The 20,064-nt window shown below is 41.2% G+C and overlaps 1 protein-coding gene across 1 annotated transcript; it reads right to left on the reverse strand.

Moving 5' to 3' along the window:
* Window positions 1-2,958: 2,958 nt before the first annotated feature.
* On the reverse strand, window positions 2,959-14,211 carry edrf1 (erythroid differentiation regulatory factor 1). Its single transcript, XM_044046265.1, has 24 exons — window positions 13,782-14,211; window positions 12,376-12,584; window positions 12,200-12,266; window positions 11,977-12,102; window positions 11,717-11,841; window positions 11,443-11,590; window positions 10,923-11,044; window positions 10,501-10,612; window positions 10,191-10,338; window positions 9,991-10,102; window positions 9,793-9,904; window positions 9,249-9,539; window positions 9,079-9,150; window positions 8,840-8,987; window positions 8,562-8,753; window positions 8,196-8,396; window positions 7,723-7,941; window positions 7,333-7,559; window positions 6,052-6,210; window positions 5,820-5,969; window positions 5,418-5,571; window positions 4,615-4,730; window positions 4,348-4,508; window positions 2,959-3,732 (listed from the first exon to the last, which is right to left on the reverse strand). The coding sequence occupies exons 1-24, from the start codon at window positions 13,869-13,871 to the stop codon at window positions 3,570-3,572; spliced, it is 3,624 nt and encodes a 1,207-aa protein (XP_043902200.1). The 5' UTR covers window positions 13,872-14,211; the 3' UTR covers window positions 2,959-3,569.
* Between the last annotated feature and the right edge of the window lie 5,853 nt (window positions 14,212-20,064).

A 20,064-nucleotide genomic window follows, 5' to 3' on the forward strand; every position in this document is an offset into this window, starting at 1 on the left:
AGAGATTTGTCAGGTAAAATCTGTATCGCTGCTTAAATTTTTATATAGTTTCTAAGCCAAATTTAAGAAAAAAAACGAGATCTCGCTCACCTTTAACCTGGCATCAGATCACGCGAGGTTTACGCTCGCCGCTCAAAGAACGAATATCAGTAGCTGTCAGGCATTTAATAGTTTAAGGCACTTATGGTAAAGATGGATTCAAGATGTAATGGTTTATTGGCGGACACGCCAAGACTTCCAGCGACTCCAGCCTGGTATCAGACAAAAGACGGGTTGTTACGGGAAGAGAAAGCGGCGAAATCTTGACAAAATTCCAAGTTCGCATTAGGGTTAGCTTAACAGCTAAAGCTCTGCCGCCGCCGCCGCCGCCGCCGCTGTTCCCCGGTCAGCAGCAGGGCATCGTGAGTCAGCTCTTCTAACTGTGAGTCCACTATTTCATTTTATTTTATTTTATTTTTATTTATATTTGTTATTGTTCAGAAACTCTGCCGTGAGTGCGAATTTAGTGAGCCGTGGATTTGATTCAAGATAAACTTTATTGTCCCAGCGGGACAGCGGTGCCACTGCAGGCGACGTTCAAGAGAAAAACAATGTCGAATAATAATAGTAAAACATTACTAAAAATAAAACCAATGATTATAACCAAAAAATATATTGTATAAAAATAATTTATTTAAAAACTTAGGAATATCCTAAAAAAAATAAGAATTTGGGAGGAAGAATAGCTTGTAGACTAAGGATAATTTACAAACACATTTAAACTTGTGGCAACTTTTGTCGAGCATTATTCTTGTATTTCCCAACCTTTAGTTAGGATTTGTTTAACATAAGATGCATACAATTAAGTTTATTTATATTTCTTGCTGTTAAATTATTAATTTACCATTTCAAAATGTAAATTAGTTGCTACATTATGCACCAAGATGCTCTTGTTCTTGATTTGTATCCCCCTTGTAGAAAGCTTGAGAAACACTGCTTTATACATCACAATTTCTGTATAGTTGTACATTTTATTTTTATTTATTTTTTGATGATTTCATTCACTCATGAAATCATCTGTGCCCTGTCAGGAGATCATGATTTCTTTCTCATTTAAACAAAGTTCGTTCATTGATTTTCAACATCTGCTGTAACTGCATTTACAGGAATCGTTTTCTCATATTTAAAAATATATATAAATTATAAAACAATGTAATTTAAGTCTATGGCTCCACATCCTGCTCTTCCCTTCAGTCTCTGTCCAGCAGTCAGTCACCCGGTGCACCAACGGTCCAGTCTGATTAATGAGTTTTGTGCACGGTTTGGGTCCCACTGGGGCTCCATCTGCTGTTGCTGCAGTCCAGTGACCATAGGGGTGATCCAGTTCACTGACACTGCTGCATTCAAAATACCATGTTCCCTCTGCAGTGACCACCTTGGATTTTTTTTTTCTTCAAGGCAAAGCAGCCAAGGATGGAATATGTTGACATAATTAATATATCTGGACAAAGACAAAATTGGGACAGCCCAACATGATAGACGGGAGTTTATTTTTGATAACATAGGGTTCTTTAAATGTCCCACGTGTAATGTGTCACCATTGAAAGTCACTCTGTTGCTGGCGTTCTGAGCCAATATCAGCTGGATGTCTCCACACAGAGACAGAAACTGGCTGTGAAACTGCAGCACTTGTGGGTGTAGTGCAACGCTCACAGAGCAACAGGCATCTGGAAGAAAAGCATTCAAAAAGAGAAGCGGAAAACGAAGAGAGAGCTCGCCCGTACTTCAGCAGGTTACTGGCTGCATCAGACAGGCCTTGGAGGCTTTGAGGAAAAGCTGTAGCTTCATGTGGTGCTGGAGTTGGGAATCATCTCCGAGTGTGTCAGATGCTTCTAGTCCACCTGCATGGGCCCCGCTGGTGACACACCCACATGTTTAAAGACCCATGCAGGATCAAAAAATGTCCATTTGTGATATATTATACAGGATGTGACTCCTTTATTGTGACAGAGCTCCTCCTCATCTTCCTCTCTGTCTTAATCGCTGTAGCTGTCCTCTGAGCCACCGACCTGGAGCGACTCCCTTTTCATGCTCAGAATAACAAAAACAAATATTCACAGCCTTTGCTTTGACACAGAATTGAACTTGGATTCATCCAGTAGCAAATTCAGTTGATTAGATATGATTTAGGAAGGCACACACCTGTCTATATTAGGTCCCATAGTTGACTGTGCATGAGCCAATCCATGTAGTCCAAGGAATTGTCAACAAAGTATTGAGCGAAGACTGTGAATACTTATGTACTACTTCTGTTATACTTTGTGGTTTTTATTTTTTTACCGAAAATTTATCGACTCAGGAGAACTAATCGGTCTTAATGAGTGGGATCTGACCATCAACGGACACCATCTGCCCAGCCAGTTTTCATAATTGAGCAGAGCAGAGACCATGATGCTTTCAACCTCTAATACAAACTTTGACTGACTAATGACAGGTGTTTATAATATTGAATTGACTCTTCTTTAAATGTGATTGATAGATTATTAGAATTAAAAATAACTGTTAGTGTAATGTAATTCAGTTCAACAGTGCCAACAATTGCAGTTACCATACCAATTAATCAGTCTAACACTGGCTAAGTTTCTAATAAACTGGCAATAATAAAATTCCTGCTAATCCAAAGATTTGAGATTGATGTTTAGATAGATGACATGAAGGCAGAAACACAAGAGTGAGAACATAACAAACCCAATATGTTTTAAAAGTAGTCACTTGAAAAAAGCACTGACAATGTGTTGTAAATTTAACGCAGCACTCATTGCCTAAAGTGAGGGTTTAAAGACTTTGCCAAATGATAAATTAAATGACCAAATTAAAAATACTTGGTCATGGTGCAACAATATCGTTACATAAGTCAACATTGTATCTCAATGGAGCAATGAATAGCAGTTGTAGAAAAAGTATTTTGAGCCAACAGGAGCATAGCAATGTGGTTTATTTGTACTTATTTGTCTCCAGCTGCTACTGTACTCCTACTGGTCATACGACCACCAGCTGTCCAGCTAAAGTCATCCTGTCCATGAAGCACTGAACCGCTTAAGCCAACGTCGATTATTTAATTTGTCGGCGACTAATTTGATAGTTGACGTAATCGTGACTAAGCGACCAATTGTGGCAGCTATTGCTAAAACTATTGCACAATGTTTTTTTCTGGAAATACACACATTTGAGCTCATCACAAAGTCAACAATTGTATAATTAATCACTACACAGGGGAGCTTTTAATTAGACTCAGAATTGCCAAAAACAAACAGAAAATTAAATTACGCATTTTAAATTTACAAACAAAATTGTACAACTGAAAATCTGTGAGGCACACGTTAGAAAAAGATGATTTTCTTTAAAGGCGCAGAAGGTGAAATTTTCTTTTTGTCAGTGTTCCCTGAGGATGTGCCTGTTAATACAGATGTCGGTGTTTGTTGTGGGGTTTTGTTTTGTGCAAAGACACTTGTTTGGATGTCCAGCAAGGTGCAGAGAGCAGGGTCACAGTATTGAGCGTTTTCCTCGTCATTGTTCATGTTCATTCTTCATCATGAATGTGCACCTGCGTCTTCACTTCCCGTTTGTGGGGTCAGCTGCTGCAGGAGCTCCATGTAGAGCATGACCCGACTGAGGAGAGGTTTGTTTTTGTCGGCTCGCAGCAGCTTGGTGTACACGTCCTTGTACATTTTCAGCAGCTCCTCATCCTTATTGCTGTAATAAACACAAGTGTTTGGAGTGAGCATAGACACAGCTACATGTACTCTGACAGAGGCTTTAATTAAGACGCTACACATTTACTTTGTGGATCCAGTGCGCTTTGTATTGTGGAGGCTGACAACTTTCCAAGCAACGCCCAATGAAGTCTTGTTATACAGAGATTCCAGCAGACAACAATAAACTGCTCTAGTAACGTGAGAGCTGCCCCTACCGCTACCTGCATATTCACACCCAAGCATTAAACCTCCAGTCTGTAAGCATTAGTGAAACTTTCAGGAAACTACAGTGGCCTTCACATAAACAAAAACAATGTCCTTTTACAGTGTAGTAAATATCACAACCTTGACTACCTACCAACATCACTTTGATACAGCCTCCTTTTATACCACCTCACTATATGCCACCATTTCAAAAAACACATATATATATATATATATGTGTGTGTATATATACATACATACATACATACATATACATACATATATACACATACACATATATGTGTGTGTATATATATGTATGTATGTATATATATATATATATATATATATACATATACACACACACACACACACACACACATACATAAGAATATGGATTCTTTCTCACCTTGGCTTCTGTTTTGTCATCGCCATCCTTTTGAGGAGCTGCAGCAGCAGGAAGGAGAAACTTTGCTCAAACACACCGATTAACTTCATCACTTCTGGGAGGTTCAGGCCTGAGGTGGAAGAAGCACTGGCCACATCAGGAGACTGTGCTGATTCACCCAACTACGGCACAGACGGGGAAAAAGATGTGATGGTGTGTGATTAGGAAAAGGGTGACAGAACACAGCTCAGTGAAGTTTGTAAACCCGACTGCTTCGCTGAAAATTACCTCTGCTTCTTCCTTCTGAAGCTTACTGTGAATCAGCTGGAAAGCAGAGTGTGTTTCTGTCATGATCTGTAGAGCTCCAGTCAGGCTCTTCAGCTTAGCTGCACTGCTGCTCTGACCTGTGGAAGCACAAGATATTAAACTTAACTGCAAGAGGCTGTGGACAGAAACACTTAATGTTCTCCAATTCAGGCCTGTTTATTACCAACAGCCTTTTTGACTTACAGAGACATTTAGTCATCTTCTTCTTTTTGTGAGGGAGAAAATCCATTTTGAAAGCTGTATTGTATTCATTTATTTAGAGTATTTCATTTTAAGCTTGGATTTATTGAAACTGAAGGTTTTTAAATGTCTGTTTTGACTTTCAGCTTGCAGTGAAGTCATTAGAAACACATTTCGGGCTTCAATTTCCTCCTGGAAAAGGCTGTCTCACGCCGAGATCACGCAGTTTTAACTGTAACTGGCATGGGTTTTATTAGATAAGCCTTTTGTTATGTGAGGATTATCAGTTTTTCTTGTGTCCCCTCCATGCCCATGTTTTCACTGAGAGCATATCTGCCTATGTCAAGCTGGTTTCCCAGCATATGTGAGTATATCATACAGCCATATTTCATAAACCTGAACCATCCATAAGACAAACGATAATTTCTTCCTTTGAGATATTATTTTAAAAGATTTTTTAGTGTTTTTTAGTCAGTCATAAATTCATTTTCAGCTGCTTTTCCTGTTAAGGGTTTTCGCGGAGCTGGAGCCAATCCCAGTTGATTTGTTTTGTTAAAATCGGTAGGGGAGGAAACATCTCTCACCTGCCATAGTAAACTCAGCAAAGGACACCCTCTCCAGCAGAGTGCCGAGCAGTTCACAGGGATAATCTTTGAGGCTGAGGAATAGACTTACAGCCTTGCTATAGTGAAGCTCTGCAAGGCTCCGGTGCTGCTTCCTCAAGTGTTCATTCCCCACCTGTCACACAATTAGAGCCAGAAACACAGACACAGACCTTCACTACTGGGTGATATACTGTGAAAAACAAAAAAAAAGTACCCTTCCCATTATCCCCAGTAACTACACCAGTCCACTTGGTTGTTGCAAACAATGTAAACTACTTTTTGTAAGCATTAAACATCAGCCAGTTTATCCAAGCACAATTACTATTAATACACTTTATGTATAAAAACATATTTCAAAGAAAGAAAATCACAACTTCTCACCTGGTTGCGGAAGCAGCTGTGGTACATAGAGGCCAGTCGATGGTGAATGACAGCAGCTCTGTGCTGATAGAGCGGCTGACGAGCCGACTCCGTCTGGAGGTCACAGTATTTTAGGGATTTCATCATCACCTCAGTCACCTCCCGTTCAATCTGGGAAAAACCACTACATTGAATGACTTGACTAATTTTCCAAATTAAAAATGTTAAAAAATATTAAAAGATAAAAGGGCACCTGCTCCTGGGCTTTCCTGGACAGAGGGGCGTAGTCCTGCAGGAGTGTACCCAGCGTGAAATACGTAGTTGACAGCTCCCAGTTTACACGGTCCCACACTGCTGGGTGGTTTTCTCGTATCGCCAGTGACCTCATAGCCCGCTGGTAGTAGTCTATGGCCTAAATAAAATAAAAATAACATTAGGGTGGGACAAAATACTGATCAGCAATAATCATTTCCCTGTTTTGTGAGACATAATTTTTTTAAATACAGGGGTTAATGATTGTCATGGACAGTCATGGACAGTCGCTTTGTGGCCGGGGTCAGACAGGTCGAGGAAGCACTTTTTCCACTGGTAGCATATAGTAGCTTATTTTGAGCCCAGTATAGACACATGCACTTGGTTCAACTTCCAAAGGGCTTGCCATCACCACCAATTGCCTCTGCCCATGCCCAATATATGCCTTATAGCAGAATCTGGTCCAAGTATTGTGTATACTTGTGTATTGTAAGCATAAAAAAGGTACTCTTTTGGGTTCCTGTTGAAGCAAAATAGGCCATGGAAATATTGAATAGCCACCGGAGGGCGATACCGCTGGCTGCAAAAAATAACAAAATTAACCTATTTATCACTTGATTTGTAACTTAATTAAACACAATGGTCTCATGGTCTCAGTTGGGCATGTTGTTGAGTCCATAGGCATATTTAATATTGTATCTTTTTAAGATTTTAGAAGACAAACCCTGTATATCCAGCAGTTACTCCTAGTGTGAACAACACAAAAGCAGCAGATCACTAATGTACACTGCCTGACCAAAAAAAAAAACTTGCCACAAAAAAGGGTCACATCGTTGGACCACCTTTAGCTTTGATTACGGCACTCATTCACTGTGGCATTGTTTCCTTTAATTTTTTACCAAGATCTATTGCCATCACCAGCACATCCCAAAGATTCTCAATGAGGTTAAGGTCTGGACTCTGTGGTGCCCAATCCATGTGTGAAATTGATGTCTCATGCTACCTGATCCACTCTTTCACAATTTGAGCCTGATGAATCCTGGCATTGTCATCTTGGAAAATGCCCATGTCATCAGGGAAGAAAAAAATGCATTGATGGAATAATGTGGTCATTCATTATATTCAGGTAGTCAGCTGACCTCATTCTTTGGGCACATAATGTTGCTGAACCTAGACCTGACCAACTGCAGCAACCCCTTACCTATTTGCTTAGTTAAATCCAGGTGGGACTTTTTTTTGGCCAGGCAGTGTATATGTATTCAGTGTGGCTTAAGAAAGGCACCTTGTTGTAGTAGAGGGCCTCCTCAGGTGAGAACTCCCCTCTGCTCTGGTTGGCAGAGACTGCACAGTGAGCCTGAGCACAGACTCTCATCAGTCTGCCAGTGTTGCACAGCAGCAAGGAGGTGTTGGTGTTGTCCCCAATGGCTTCAAAATCCCGTATGCCATTGTCGAAGAAGGCAAAACTTTTTTTCCACAACTCCTGCTCTGCTACGGACACCGACTTCTTCACTGTAGGGCGAGTAGAACAGGGTTGGTTAAGGCCAATAGAGTTCTGTTCAGTGTCATTCTACAACTGTTAGGGTGTTGCAAATGTTAACCAACATTACATTACATTACATTACATGTCATTTAGCAGACACTTTTATCCAAAGCGACTTACAATAAGTCATACCTTCTTTCTCAGCCTGCATGGCCACTGCCTGGTTCATATAGTACACTCCCATCTCGTTGCGAATGTTTCCCAGTCGTTTGAGCACCTGAGCCAGCTGATCCGACTCGTGACCTTTCAACGCCTTGGAGACCAGCAGTTCGTACGCCGCCTCGTAGCACTTACTGCTAACAAACAGCTGATACTCGGGGTCCATGGCTAGGTCTGTTGCCATGTTGAAGGCTGGATGGAAAGTGTAAAAAGGATTATAAATAATTGGTAATTCTAAAACAAATGGAAAAGACCACAAACGTGACAGTATCGCAATAATGTTGGTACATCCATTTCAAGAGCACCAGAAATAGACGTGATTAACTGATCAGGAGAGTAACAAAGACAATGTTTAAGTTTCAACAGTTGAAGAATGAAACAGCTACATGGAAACCAACACAACAAAATGCTGCATGTAAATGGCCCTTAGGTTTTTAGTGACTGACCCTGGCAGCTGCTTTCTCTGTGCAGGCTGTGAAGGATCTCCTGGTCCTCTTTGGTCTGGTAGCTGTATTCCTCCAGGTAAGCCGCTCTGTTGCTGGCGTTCTGGGCCAACATCAGCTGGATGTCTCCACACAGAGACAGACACTGGCTGTGAAAGTGTAGCACCTGTGGCTGTGGTGCACTGCTCACAGAGCAATAGGCATCTGAAAGAAGAGAATGTGGGTATAGTGGAAACAAAAATGAAATGTTTACAGATTAAGCTGCTTGATAGAAGTTGAATTAAGTTTAGTAAACTTCTAAATTCCTCAAACCAGCGATGTAATAGTAGCATCTTATCACATTTACTTTCAAAAGTTGGATAACCTTACCATAGCACTGCAGAGAGAGCTTTATGTAACGCAAAGCTTGTCCATACTTCAGCAAATTAGAGGCCGCATCAGACAGGACATAGTAGGCCTTGGAGGCTTTGAGGAAAAGCTGTAGCTTCATGTGGTGCTGCCAGGAGCCTGGGATCATCCCTGAGCGTGTTGGATGCTTCTGGTCCACCTGCATGGGCCCCGCTGGTGACAGAGAAAGATGCAAAACACTTATACAGCAACAGTAGCATTAAGTAGCAGTTCTATTATGAGATATAACAATAGCTGACCTCTTTCAAGCAGAAGAGAGATGCCTTTTTCGGATGCACAGGCTCCAATAGCATCTCTGTCCTCATACTTGAGGGGGATTGGTGTGTTAGGGTCTGCGGCTGGAAGATCACTCTCCTGCTTAACGCTGCTGTCCACTGCCTTAAGGCCCTGTGATGTGGGTGATACAGTCATCATTTGATAGGTAGCACATTATAGACAGTGTATGTGCAGTAAACATAAGCATCAATCATTGACTCACCTTTAGTACATAGCTCAGGACGTGTCTACATTTTTCCTCCTTGTCTTGAGAAATGGGTAAAGTATCACTTGGCTGCAGATAGACAAAAATGGAAAGATTAGTTTTTTGTTTTGTTTTTAAAAACAACAACAATTTTACACAATCCATTTAACACTAAACTTCACACCCACTCTGATCTGGTGAGTAGATCTGTATATCTCCGGGACCGACAGCTCCCCGACAGAGCGGATAATTGCCACAGCTTTATTATCGTCCTGTGGGCTGGAGCAGCTGCTGAAGGAGTCGTTGTCGTCCCTGTCCTCCGTCAGCTCCTCCTCCTCCTCATCTTCCTCTCTGTCTTCATCGCTGTAGCTGTCCTCTGAGCCCCCGGCCCGGAGCGACTCCCCTTCATCCTTAGAATCCTCCGGAGCCTGATCAAGCTGGAACAGCTCTGATAGCATATAGTGGGCTGAGGCAATGATCTGAACAGACAGATGAAAGAGGGAGGCAGGTCCAATCAATGATATCTCATAAAGGCTATGTGTCCTAAGTTTACTTAAGTTTACTTAAGGGGCTTAAATGTTATCATCTACTCATGTAAGACCCCATTTTAGAGAATGAAAGGAACCATAGACATGTCCATGTGACTGGAGTGCGTTTGCAGCAGCTCTCTTCAGACATACAGCATGTAAAATGTGGAGATGTCTTTAACTGTTACTAAGGATTTCTGCTTACCTGGGGATGCCGCTCCTGATCCAGGAGCTTGACGCAGTTTAAGAGTAGTGTTCGGATTGTGCCGTAGTGCTTCCTGTTTTGCCTCCCCTTCAGCATCAAGTTGCCTGCCACTCTGCAAAAACCAGAGAACTTAAAACTGACTCAACGTGGGTTAACTTTTGTAACTTATGTATTTACTTTACAGCGGTATTCACTTACTTGTACAATAACACAGCCACAGGAAGAGTGAAGGGATTCTGACATTTCTCCTCTTCAGCCTCCTCGCACAGAGTAGTAAGATCATAAAGCTTCACAATGTCGCTCCCACTAGCTGTCGGTTAGAAAACACCACGATAGACAGATGCACAAGGTACAGCACAGGTACAGATTTAAGAATTTATGTGTGGCTCGTCTCCCACCTTTGAAAAGCCAGTAGGTGTGACCCTCTTTGGTGCAGTTCGACTTGAGAAAGGAGAGGATATTTTGGGCAATGTCTTTCACCACCTTTGTAGAGAATGTCGAGTTCTCCAAATGAGGGATGTCTTCAGTCTTTATCATCTCATATTTCTAAGTTAAAGAAATGTATGAACCCATTATTAATGTAAACACTGTACATTAAAGGCCCTGTTTTGTCGAAAACGAGAAACACTTTCACTACCAATAAAAATATTATACTATGTAAAAGAAGCTGCGGTAACAACGGTGGAAAAAAAGCAAGCAGTAATTTACCTGAACAATGCCATCAACGTGAAAACACATGACCAGTTCTGGGACATTGCACATTAGATTGTCGAGCCAGTAGTCGATACCTGTCAGAATGTTGATTGGTTTATTGTTGTCCCTGAAAAACACACAGAGAGAAAGAATGTGGAGACAAGATTGATACAAACAAGCCATTGTATTCTAGTTCACCACCACTGCTCAGATTATCTCAAATTAATTACTGTCTACAACAATGTTCTCCATCTATCATAACTGTGCATGAACATAGTGAGTCATCACATAGATTTTCAAGCCATATTTTGTTGAGATGTGCAGTTTCTTGTTAATAATGAACATGCAATGCAGTGAAAATGACAGGATTAATCATTTTCTGTATGAATTTGTATTTTAAACCCTGGACAATAGCAACTTTTGTTTAAACCTCCAACCTGAGTCTTAGACTGACAGCAGGATAGCGACCACCTCCGAAAATAGGCATGTTGGATCCAACCAGCATGTGGATATCCTCAAACGTCCACATGATGTTTCGCACAAAGTCATTTCTTAAACCCTGTCAAACAAGTAACATCAACAAACATTATGCAACAAACCGTGGTGGCGTCTGTAGTCATTTAAGTGCATGAAACAAACCAAAGAAACGCTTTCCTCCATGTTTCACAAAGTAATACTGTCAGTAAATATTGTTTTGTTTGTTTTTAACTAGTGATGTCAGTTAAACGCATTATTAACGGCTTTAACGCAAACCCATTTTTTAATTGCAAGATTAACATTCTTTTTGGCCAAGCACACCACACCGGATCTAGCTAGACCGGAAACAAAACAACAGGCACGTTGCGCACACATAGATTTGTCTTTTTTTCAATCCGTTTTTAGCAATTAAATCTGTATATTTTCAAGCATTATATCTTTCAGAGGTTTAGCTGATATTCTTAAGATTTTTTTGTGTACCTCCTTGGGAGCATCAGACTCTTCTGCGTCTGACTGTGTGCTCATGAAGGAGGCAAGCCAGGAATAACTGCACTCCTCTGCCCCATTTTTCACATCCCCCTCATTCGAGTTGTCTGGTACAGCCTCCTCGGCTCCATTACCATTTATACTGCAAGAAACCACAAATATTGACAGAGTGATGACCAAAACAATCTAGGACAGAAAGTTTAATCAAACTCGCATGGTGCAGTCAACTTGCTGTTTTAGAGAATTCGTGTACCACACATTAACTCACCTGTAATAGAGGAATTTTGAGAGGATTGCTCGCTGATACCAGTGCTCTTTACTTTTCTTTTTCCTCTGCCATTTCTGATCAATTAGCCGCTGGTAAAACTCTTTCAGCCACGTCCAATCTCCTGTCTACAAAGCCAACACAGCAGGGAGAATCACTTAGACCACTTACTGCCATGATGTCATTTAAAATGCTGGCACAACAATCTTTGTATAAGAGCACGGAACAACTTTGACTTGTCCGGGTAAAAAGCTTTGCTGTACCTGAGAGGACTTCATGAAGAGCTCTTGAATGTCCAGCTCATCCAACAGCAGCGTCCTCCCGACCCGGTGAACAGCCATGCTGACGTGGGACTTGCTGAAGGGAATTTTCAAAAGCTTCTTGATGTTCTGAATGTGGCAGAAAACAGACATTTGCATCAGGTATTTTTTTGTTTGTTTTTGTTTTTCAAAAACAAAATGTGAGCTTTCCAACAGCCCCACCAACCTCTGAGTCTGACACCACGTCAACATCATCGCCAATGCAGTCAATGAAGTCGTAGGCCATCCCAAAACTACAAATAGAAGAAATGGAACTTAATTACTGTGTCTCAAAACTGTGTCATAGATTAGAGACATCAGAGCAATGAATATCAGTTGTAGTCATGGTATTTTGAGTTATACCTGGAAAAAGGCTTGCTCTTGCTGCTGGACCCTAATATAGTTGTGCCTGCACTGCCCAGCTGGGGGTTTTCTCTTAGCCAGTTGGCAGGAGGCAGCTTCAGGTCTGTCTTCTCCTGCAGCAAGGCATAGCTGGTAGGAGGAGGGGCAGCAGAGTACTTGACCACAGCACGGCTCTTGATTTCAGAGCTGCCTGAGCATACAGCAGAGTCCTGAATGATAACAAAATGAAGCATCATGTGTTAGTAAGGGAGGTCTTTCCTCCCTGCTGCAGTCAGACTGTACAACGAGCAGACCACACCCGCACCAAAAACTGCCTCATTCCCTGTGCAATACTATACATTATAACACCATCTTCCCTGAGTGCACTGTTTACTTGTATTTACTGTATATAACTATAAGCTATTGCTTATTTTGATATTGTTTTTTCTTGCACTTTTATTTCCTTACATTATTTATACTTTTCTACCTTGTTGTGATTGTTGGCTTCTGTAACTGCAAATTTCCCCATGTGGGACAAATAAAGGATTTTCTTTTCTTATCTTAAGGATGACCACAGATCACTAACTGTGGTAAGTATGTAATGGTTTTCTAAGGATATGTTATCCATGGTTTCACAAATGTACCTTAGTATCCAGCTGGGGAAAATGTGCTTCTGCCTCGGGCCACAATATGGCTCACTAGAAATTCACTGACTTTAGAATTCTGAGTTTAAAGTCAGAAATTATGACTTTATTGTCAGAATTCTGAGATTGAAATAAGAAGTCAGAACTCAATATTTATTACCTCTGTGGCCCTAATCCTCTTCCGTATAAAAGAAATGGAACAGGTTAACAGATAAATTCTTCAAGACTAACAGAGTCTAGATGTGTTGTTACTCCAATACTGAATAGCGCCACAAGGTGGTGGCCTCCTGCTCCGTGGACATGATTAGTGAACGTACTGTCGTGGAGACCTGGCTTTGTGTGGTCGATGTGAATACTGTAGAATAAAGCTGCCGTGTGGAAATCCCCACTTCTTCTCTGTCGACTTTCTGAGCTAACTTGCTATCCGGAGCCTCTGCTAACTGCTAACCCGTTAGCCTCTCCATCTGCACCAGCTCGCGTCACAACGTGCGCTGTTGCGGCGCGCAAGTGTTTTTGACCGGCATAAAATCCGCATATCTCTGCCTGATAATCATGTGAAAATCGGTCAGTCACGGTTATGACGGTGCATCCCTCGTCATAACCTTTTTTTCACATTGAAGTAGTTCAGTCTGCATTTAAAAGAGGCTCAGGATGGTGACTATTATTGCTGCCACAAGTTTACTGACAACGGCAGCCAACAGGGGCATATATATATATGTGGTTTCATTGTCATTTCTATACAATGACAACACGTGTTTACATACCATCAGCGTGGTTACTTACATATTTGTTGTTTTCGGAGCAGGTAGCACCACTACTTTCCTCCAGTACATTGACTGTGCCGTCTCCAGCTCCTGCTGCTGCTTCGCTCATAGTGGACACACGGCCGTCCAGCAAACACCGATCACTTATTAACAACAATTCAACCTGTCCATGGTTGACTTCATGGACGACACTCACTTTTGTCAAAGTTATTGACGTTAGTGACTTTGATTCGCTAGCTTGACATGCTAGGTAATCCACAGAACAACGCAGAGTCGTAGAGAAAAAAACGTGTACTTATAGTATACAACACTTCTTGGAAGAAATGCCCGTGACGTTCACACAGTAAGCAGTTGTCGCTATGTTAAACACGGAAAACTTGTATAAGTAGAAAAACACAGCAGCAGCTTCTCACTCGTTCCTTCGGTCTGTTGTTGTCAGGAAACACGCGACACTGCGACAGCAAACAACTTCCGGTTTTAGCTTCCAAAATGTTCTTGTTTTCCCTTTTCAACCGTTGAAATTACTTCATTATTCAGGAAAAATATATAGATTTTATTTTATTAGTTTGTTGAATAAATTACATCTGATATCACGGGATATATTTGAGCCACAGCGATATTTTGAGGGACAAAAATGAACCGGAAGTAGTAGAGTGCACAGACGCGTTGGTCTTTCTAGAAAAGTTGAGCACATTCTACATTATAACCCTAACCCACTTCTGTAAGTGGAACTAGAGCAGAAATGTGGAGCATGTTTTAATCGTGTGTAATTAAACTGAGATTTTACTAATTTTACAAATATTTTTTTTTAAAAATATTGTTTTTTTAAATATTCTTAGAACGTAAGACTGCTTCTTACAAGTGACACCAAATGAAAGGCTCACTAGGCAGCCAGTCGAGTGTGTGTCATGAGGACATTAATCCCATTGAAATCCCCCACACACACACACTAGTGTGAGAACAAAGATGGATGGGCAGCGACTCAGAGGGGTCTGGTCTTTTAAATGGGAACTGGCTCACAAGCTGAAGACGATTTTGTGTAAAATGTATTTATTCATCAGTTGTGGTTTCAATTTACTAATTAGTGAACTAATTACCTCAGCAATTAGTTCACTCAATACACATACCTCAATACACATATTTACATGTCTGCATCAAAAAAGAAAGAAAAAAACAATCTGCTGACAGGTTTTTAAATCTACAATTAAACCAAATGAAAACATGTACTTTGTCAACTATCAGTTAAATGTGAGCCTGGGTATAAATAAATATGAACCATTGTTAATTAATTAATGAAAATAATTAATAAATAATTAATTTCTTTATACTCTGCAAACAAAAAAGGGACCTCTCTGTACACCATCGATACCTGAAGTTTGAGCAGCAGCCCCCTGGTGGGTCCAGCATGTACTGCAGGGGGTCATAAAACTAAGTTTTTAGTTTTGTAATTAAGTTTCCAGTGTCAAATATTTATGATTATTAAAACACAAGGACATACAAGGTAAATCCAACTAAACTGTAAAGACAAGTAAAAAAAACAACAACAACTCAACATTATTATATTGTGTATTATATATTTAGTTATTTAGTTATATCTCTTAAAGCAAACATTCTCCTCAGTGGACAAAGAAGTAGAAGATGGATGGATAACTGGAGAGGGCCACACGGCAGAATAGTGGGTATCACTGTTGCCTCACAGGTCCAGGTTTACAACACTGTTCAACCAATGGGAACCCATAACATTTCTTTAAAACAAATAAAATAATAATCTGTTTTTATATTTGTGTATTCATTAGAGATTACTCAGGTAAAATCTGTATCGCTGCTTAAAGTTTTATATAGTTTCTAAGCCAAATTTAAGAAAAAAGACGAGCTCTCGCTCACCTTTAACCTGGCATCAGATCACGCGAGGTTTGCACTCGCCGCTCAAAGAAAGAATATCAGTAGCTGTCAGGCATTTAATAGTTTAAGGCACTTGTGGTAAAGATGGATTCAAGATGTAATGGTTTATTGGCGGACACGCCAAGACTTCCAGCGACTCCAGCCTGGTATCAGACAAAAGCAACGAAATCTCGACAGAATACCACGTTCGTATTAGGGTTAGCTGAACAGCTAAAGCCCTGCCAACGCCGCCGCCGCCGCTGTCCCTCGGTCAGCAGCAGGGCATCGTGAGTAAACTCTTCTAACTGTGAGTCCACTATTTCATTTTATTTGATTTTATTTTTAAAAACATCAGAGGACGTGTTCTGCATAGTGTGTTCAGAGACTCTGCCGTGAGTGTGCACCTGCGTCTTCACTTCCCGTTTGTGGGGTCAGCTGCTGCAGGAGCTCCATGTAGAGCATGACCCGACTGAGGAGAGGTTTGTTTTTGTCGGCTCGCAGCAGCTTGGTGTACACGTCCTTGTACATTTTCAGCAGCTCCTCATCCTTATTGCTGTAATACACACAAGTGTTTGGAGTGAGCATAGACACAGCTACATGTACTCTGACAGAGGCTTTAACTAAGACGCTACACATTTACTTTGTGGATCCAGTGCGCTTTGTATCGTGGAAGCTGACAAATGTCCAACTTTCCAAGCAACGGCCAATGAAGTCTTGTTATACAGAGATTTCAGCAGACAACAATAAACTGCTCTAGTAACCTGAGAGCTGCCCCTACCTCTACCTGCATATTCACACCCAAGCATTAAACCTCCAGTCTGTAAGCATTAGTGAAACTTTCAGGAAACTACAGTGGCCTTCACATAAACAAAAACTATGTCCTTTTACAGTGTAGTAAATATCACAACCTTGACTACCTACCAACATCACTTTGATACAGCCTCCTTTTATACCACCTCACTATATGCCACCATTTCAAAAACCCTCCAAAATGTTAGACGCTGGATCTGTAAAGTGACGCAAATGTTTTGGATTCTTTCTCACCTTGGCTTCTGTTGCGTCATCCTTTTGAGGAGCTGCAGCAGCAGGAAGGAGAAACTTTGCTCAAACACACCGATTAACTTCATCACTTCTGGGAGGTTCAGGCCTGAGGTGGAAGAAGCACTGGCACCATCAGGAGACTGTGCTGATTCACCCAACTACGGCACAGACGGGGAAAAAGATGTGATGGTGTGTGATTAGGAAAAGGGTGACAGAACACAGCTCAGTGAAGTTTGTAAACCCGACTGCTTCGCTGAAAATTACCTCTGCTTCTTCCTTCTGAAGCTTACTGTGAATCAGCTGGAAAGCAGAGTGTGTTTCTGTCATGATCTGTAGAGCTCCAGTCAGGCTCTTCAGCTTAGCTGCACTGCTGCTCTGACCTGTGGAAGCACAAGATATTAAACTTTACTGCAAGAGGCTGTGGACAGAAACACTTAATGTTCTCCAATTCAGGCCTGTTTATTACCAACAGCCTTTTTGACTTACAGAGACATTTAGCCATCTTCTTCTTTTTGTGAGGGAGAAAATCCATTTTGAAAGCTGTATAATATTCATTTATTTAGAGTACTTCATTTTAAGCTTGGATTTATTGAAACTGAAGGTTTTTAAATGTCTGTTTTGACTTTTAGCTTGCAGTGAAGTCATTAGAAACACATTTCGGGCTTCAATTTCCTCCTGGAAAAGGCTGTCTCACGCCGAGATCACGCAGTTTTAACTGTAACTGGCATGAGTTTTATTAGATAAGCCTTTTGTTATGTGAGGATTATCAGTTTCTCTTGTGTCCCCTCCATGCCCATGTTTTCACTGAGAGCATATCTGCCTATGTCAAGCTGGTTCTCGGCATATGTGAGTATATCATACAGCCATATTTCATAAACCTGAACCATCCTTAAGACAAACAATAACTTCTTCCTTTGAGATATTATTTTAAAAGATTTTTGTGGTGTTTTGTTAGTGTCATTCATGAATTCATTTTCAGCTGCTTTTCCCGCTAAGGGTTTTCGCAGAGCTGGAGCCAATCCCAGTTGATTTGTTTTGTTAAAATCGGTGGGAGATAGGGCTGTAAAGTCCTAGTCGACTGGTCGATTAATCACTCCAATACACATTATTTATAGGATTTGGGCAGTTTCTATTTTTTTATATGTTTTATTTCCTAATTGCGCCGTTCCCACTGTTTGTAGGCTATTTGTTTTGAGCCCGTTTTATTTTTCAGTTATGTATTTTATTTCTCCTCTGCACTCGTCTTGATCTGGTTTGTTTAATAAATATTATTTTTCCTCAAGTGGACTTGCCTTTTGTGTTTAAGAGTTTTAAATGTTGGGTTTAATGGTCTATTTGCGTCTCAGCCACGAAGCTGAGCGGTAGGTTCAGTCTCGCACAGAGCTGAACATACGCACTCAGCTTAATCTAAATAATAATCAACAGTCCTTGTGCTGATATCACAAGTTGACAGTATAGTATAATGTCGGAAATCATGGGCTATGATATTGCGCCGATGCGCAATATCAGATGCGAAACCCCCGATTTTCAATCGATATTTCAGGGCTTCAGTCGACTAAGAATTTCTTTGGTTGATTACAGCCCTAGTGGGGGAGGAAACATCTCTCACCTTCCATAGTAAACTCAGCAAAGGATACCCTCTCCAGCAGAGTGCCGAGCAGTTCACAGGGACAATCTTTGAGGCTGAGGAATAGACTTACAGCCTTGCTATAGTGAAGCTCGGCAAGGCTCCGTTGCCGCTTCCTCAATTGTTCATTCCCCACCTGTCACACAATTAGAGACAGAAACACAGACACAGACCTTCACTACTGGGTGATATACTGTGAAAAATAAAAAATACCCTTCCCATCATCACCAGTAACTCTACACCAGTCACTTGGTTGTTGCAAATAATGTAAACTACTTTTTGTAAGCATTAAACATCATTGAAAAGCTAGCATTTTAACATTTTGAAAGCCAGTTTATCCAAACACAATTACTATTAATACACTTTATGTATGAAAACATATTTCAAAGAAAGAAAAGCACGACTTCTCACCTGATTGCGGAAGCGGCTGTTGTACATAGAGGCCAGTCGATGGTGAATGACAGCAGCTCTGTGCTGATAGAGCGGCTGATGAGCTGACTCCGTCTGGAGGTCACAGTATTTTAGGGATTTCATCATCACCTCAGTCACCTCCCGTTGAATCTGGAGAAAAACACTACAATGAAGGACTTGACTAATTTCCCAAATTAAAAATGTTTAAAAATATTAAAAGATAAAAGGGCACCGGCTCCTGGGCTTTCCTGGACAGAGGGGCGTAGTCCTGCAGGAGTGTACCCAGCGTGAAATACGTAGTTGACAGCTCCCAGTTTACACGGTCCCACACTGCTGGGTGGTTTTCTCGTATCGTCAGTGACCTCATAGCCCGCTGGTAGTAGTCTATGGCCTAAATAAAATAAAAATAACATCAGGGTGGGACAAAATACTGATCAGCAATAATCATTTCCCTGTTTTGTGACACGTCCCTACCAATATTCAGCCACTACTGTGTAGTCACTATCAATACAACCGCTGTCCATAGTGTGTCCGTAGTCAATGATAATGGCACACAGAATGTTCAATGTCGGTCTCTGCTATAAGTCCCGCCTCTCACTGATCGGCTGCCGGTTTCTCGCTAACTTACATGTGATTGGCTGCCCCCACTGTCACTCCTTCTGCTTGTAAAAGCTACATGCAACCTGCTAGTTGGACCGGAGGAGAGGCAGTGCATGTTATCGGCATTTGTTCTTCCTGGGTCACGTCAGCTAGACGGATTTTAATATCAATGGTGTCATTTACATTTGTGTTTGTGTCTGTTTGCGTGTGTGCGTGCTGTATAGGATTTGAAGGATGTCAAAGAAAAGAAAACTGGATATAAGAGACTTCTTTAGGAGTCATATGGCGCATTTCCACAGGCTCTACTTGCCTCGCCACGGCACGATTAGGTTGCGTCTCCACTACAAAAAGTACCTACTTAACGTGGGCGGAGTCACCACTGCACGGCTGAGTGAAACTGCGGTGACATCTTTTTATACGCGATGCACACACACACAAACGAGAGTGACTAGTGACTTTACACCACACTTCTGTAGTTGTTGGAGATTAACCCACGTTTTTAGGAGTGTTAAATAGTTTTAATTTATCTACAGTTCGGCACTGTTCGACTTGATTTCTGTCTCCGGATTACAGCCTCCTACTCCACAGTCTACCGGGGTCAGACAGGTCGAGGAAGCACTTTTTCCACTGGTAGCATATAGTAGCTAATTTTGAGCACAGTATAGCACAGTCACCACCAATTGCCTCTGCCCATGCCCAATATATGCCTAATAGCAGATTCTGGTCCAAGTATTGTGTATAC

This window comes from Solea senegalensis, linkage group LG15 (assembly GCF_019176455.1).
Source record: "Solea senegalensis isolate Sse05_10M linkage group LG15, IFAPA_SoseM_1, whole genome shotgun sequence".
Taxonomy (NCBI): Eukaryota; Metazoa; Chordata; class Actinopteri; order Pleuronectiformes; family Soleidae; genus Solea; species Solea senegalensis.

Bases quoted from the DNA above. Each gene is read 5' to 3' on its own strand.
- edrf1 (XM_044046265.1), bottom strand. From the start codon at position 13,871: ATGAGCGAAGCAGCAGCAGGAGCTGGAGACGGCACAGTCAATGTACTG. The intron at 11,045-11,442 runs GTACACAAAAAA...CTTGTTTGACAG, and splicing joins AGTCTGATGCTCCCAAGGAG to GGTTTAAGAAATGACTTTGT. The intron at 9,151-9,248 runs GTGGGTGTGAAG...GTCTATCTGCAG, and splicing joins GATCTACTCACCAGATCAGA to CCAAGTGATACTTTACCCAT.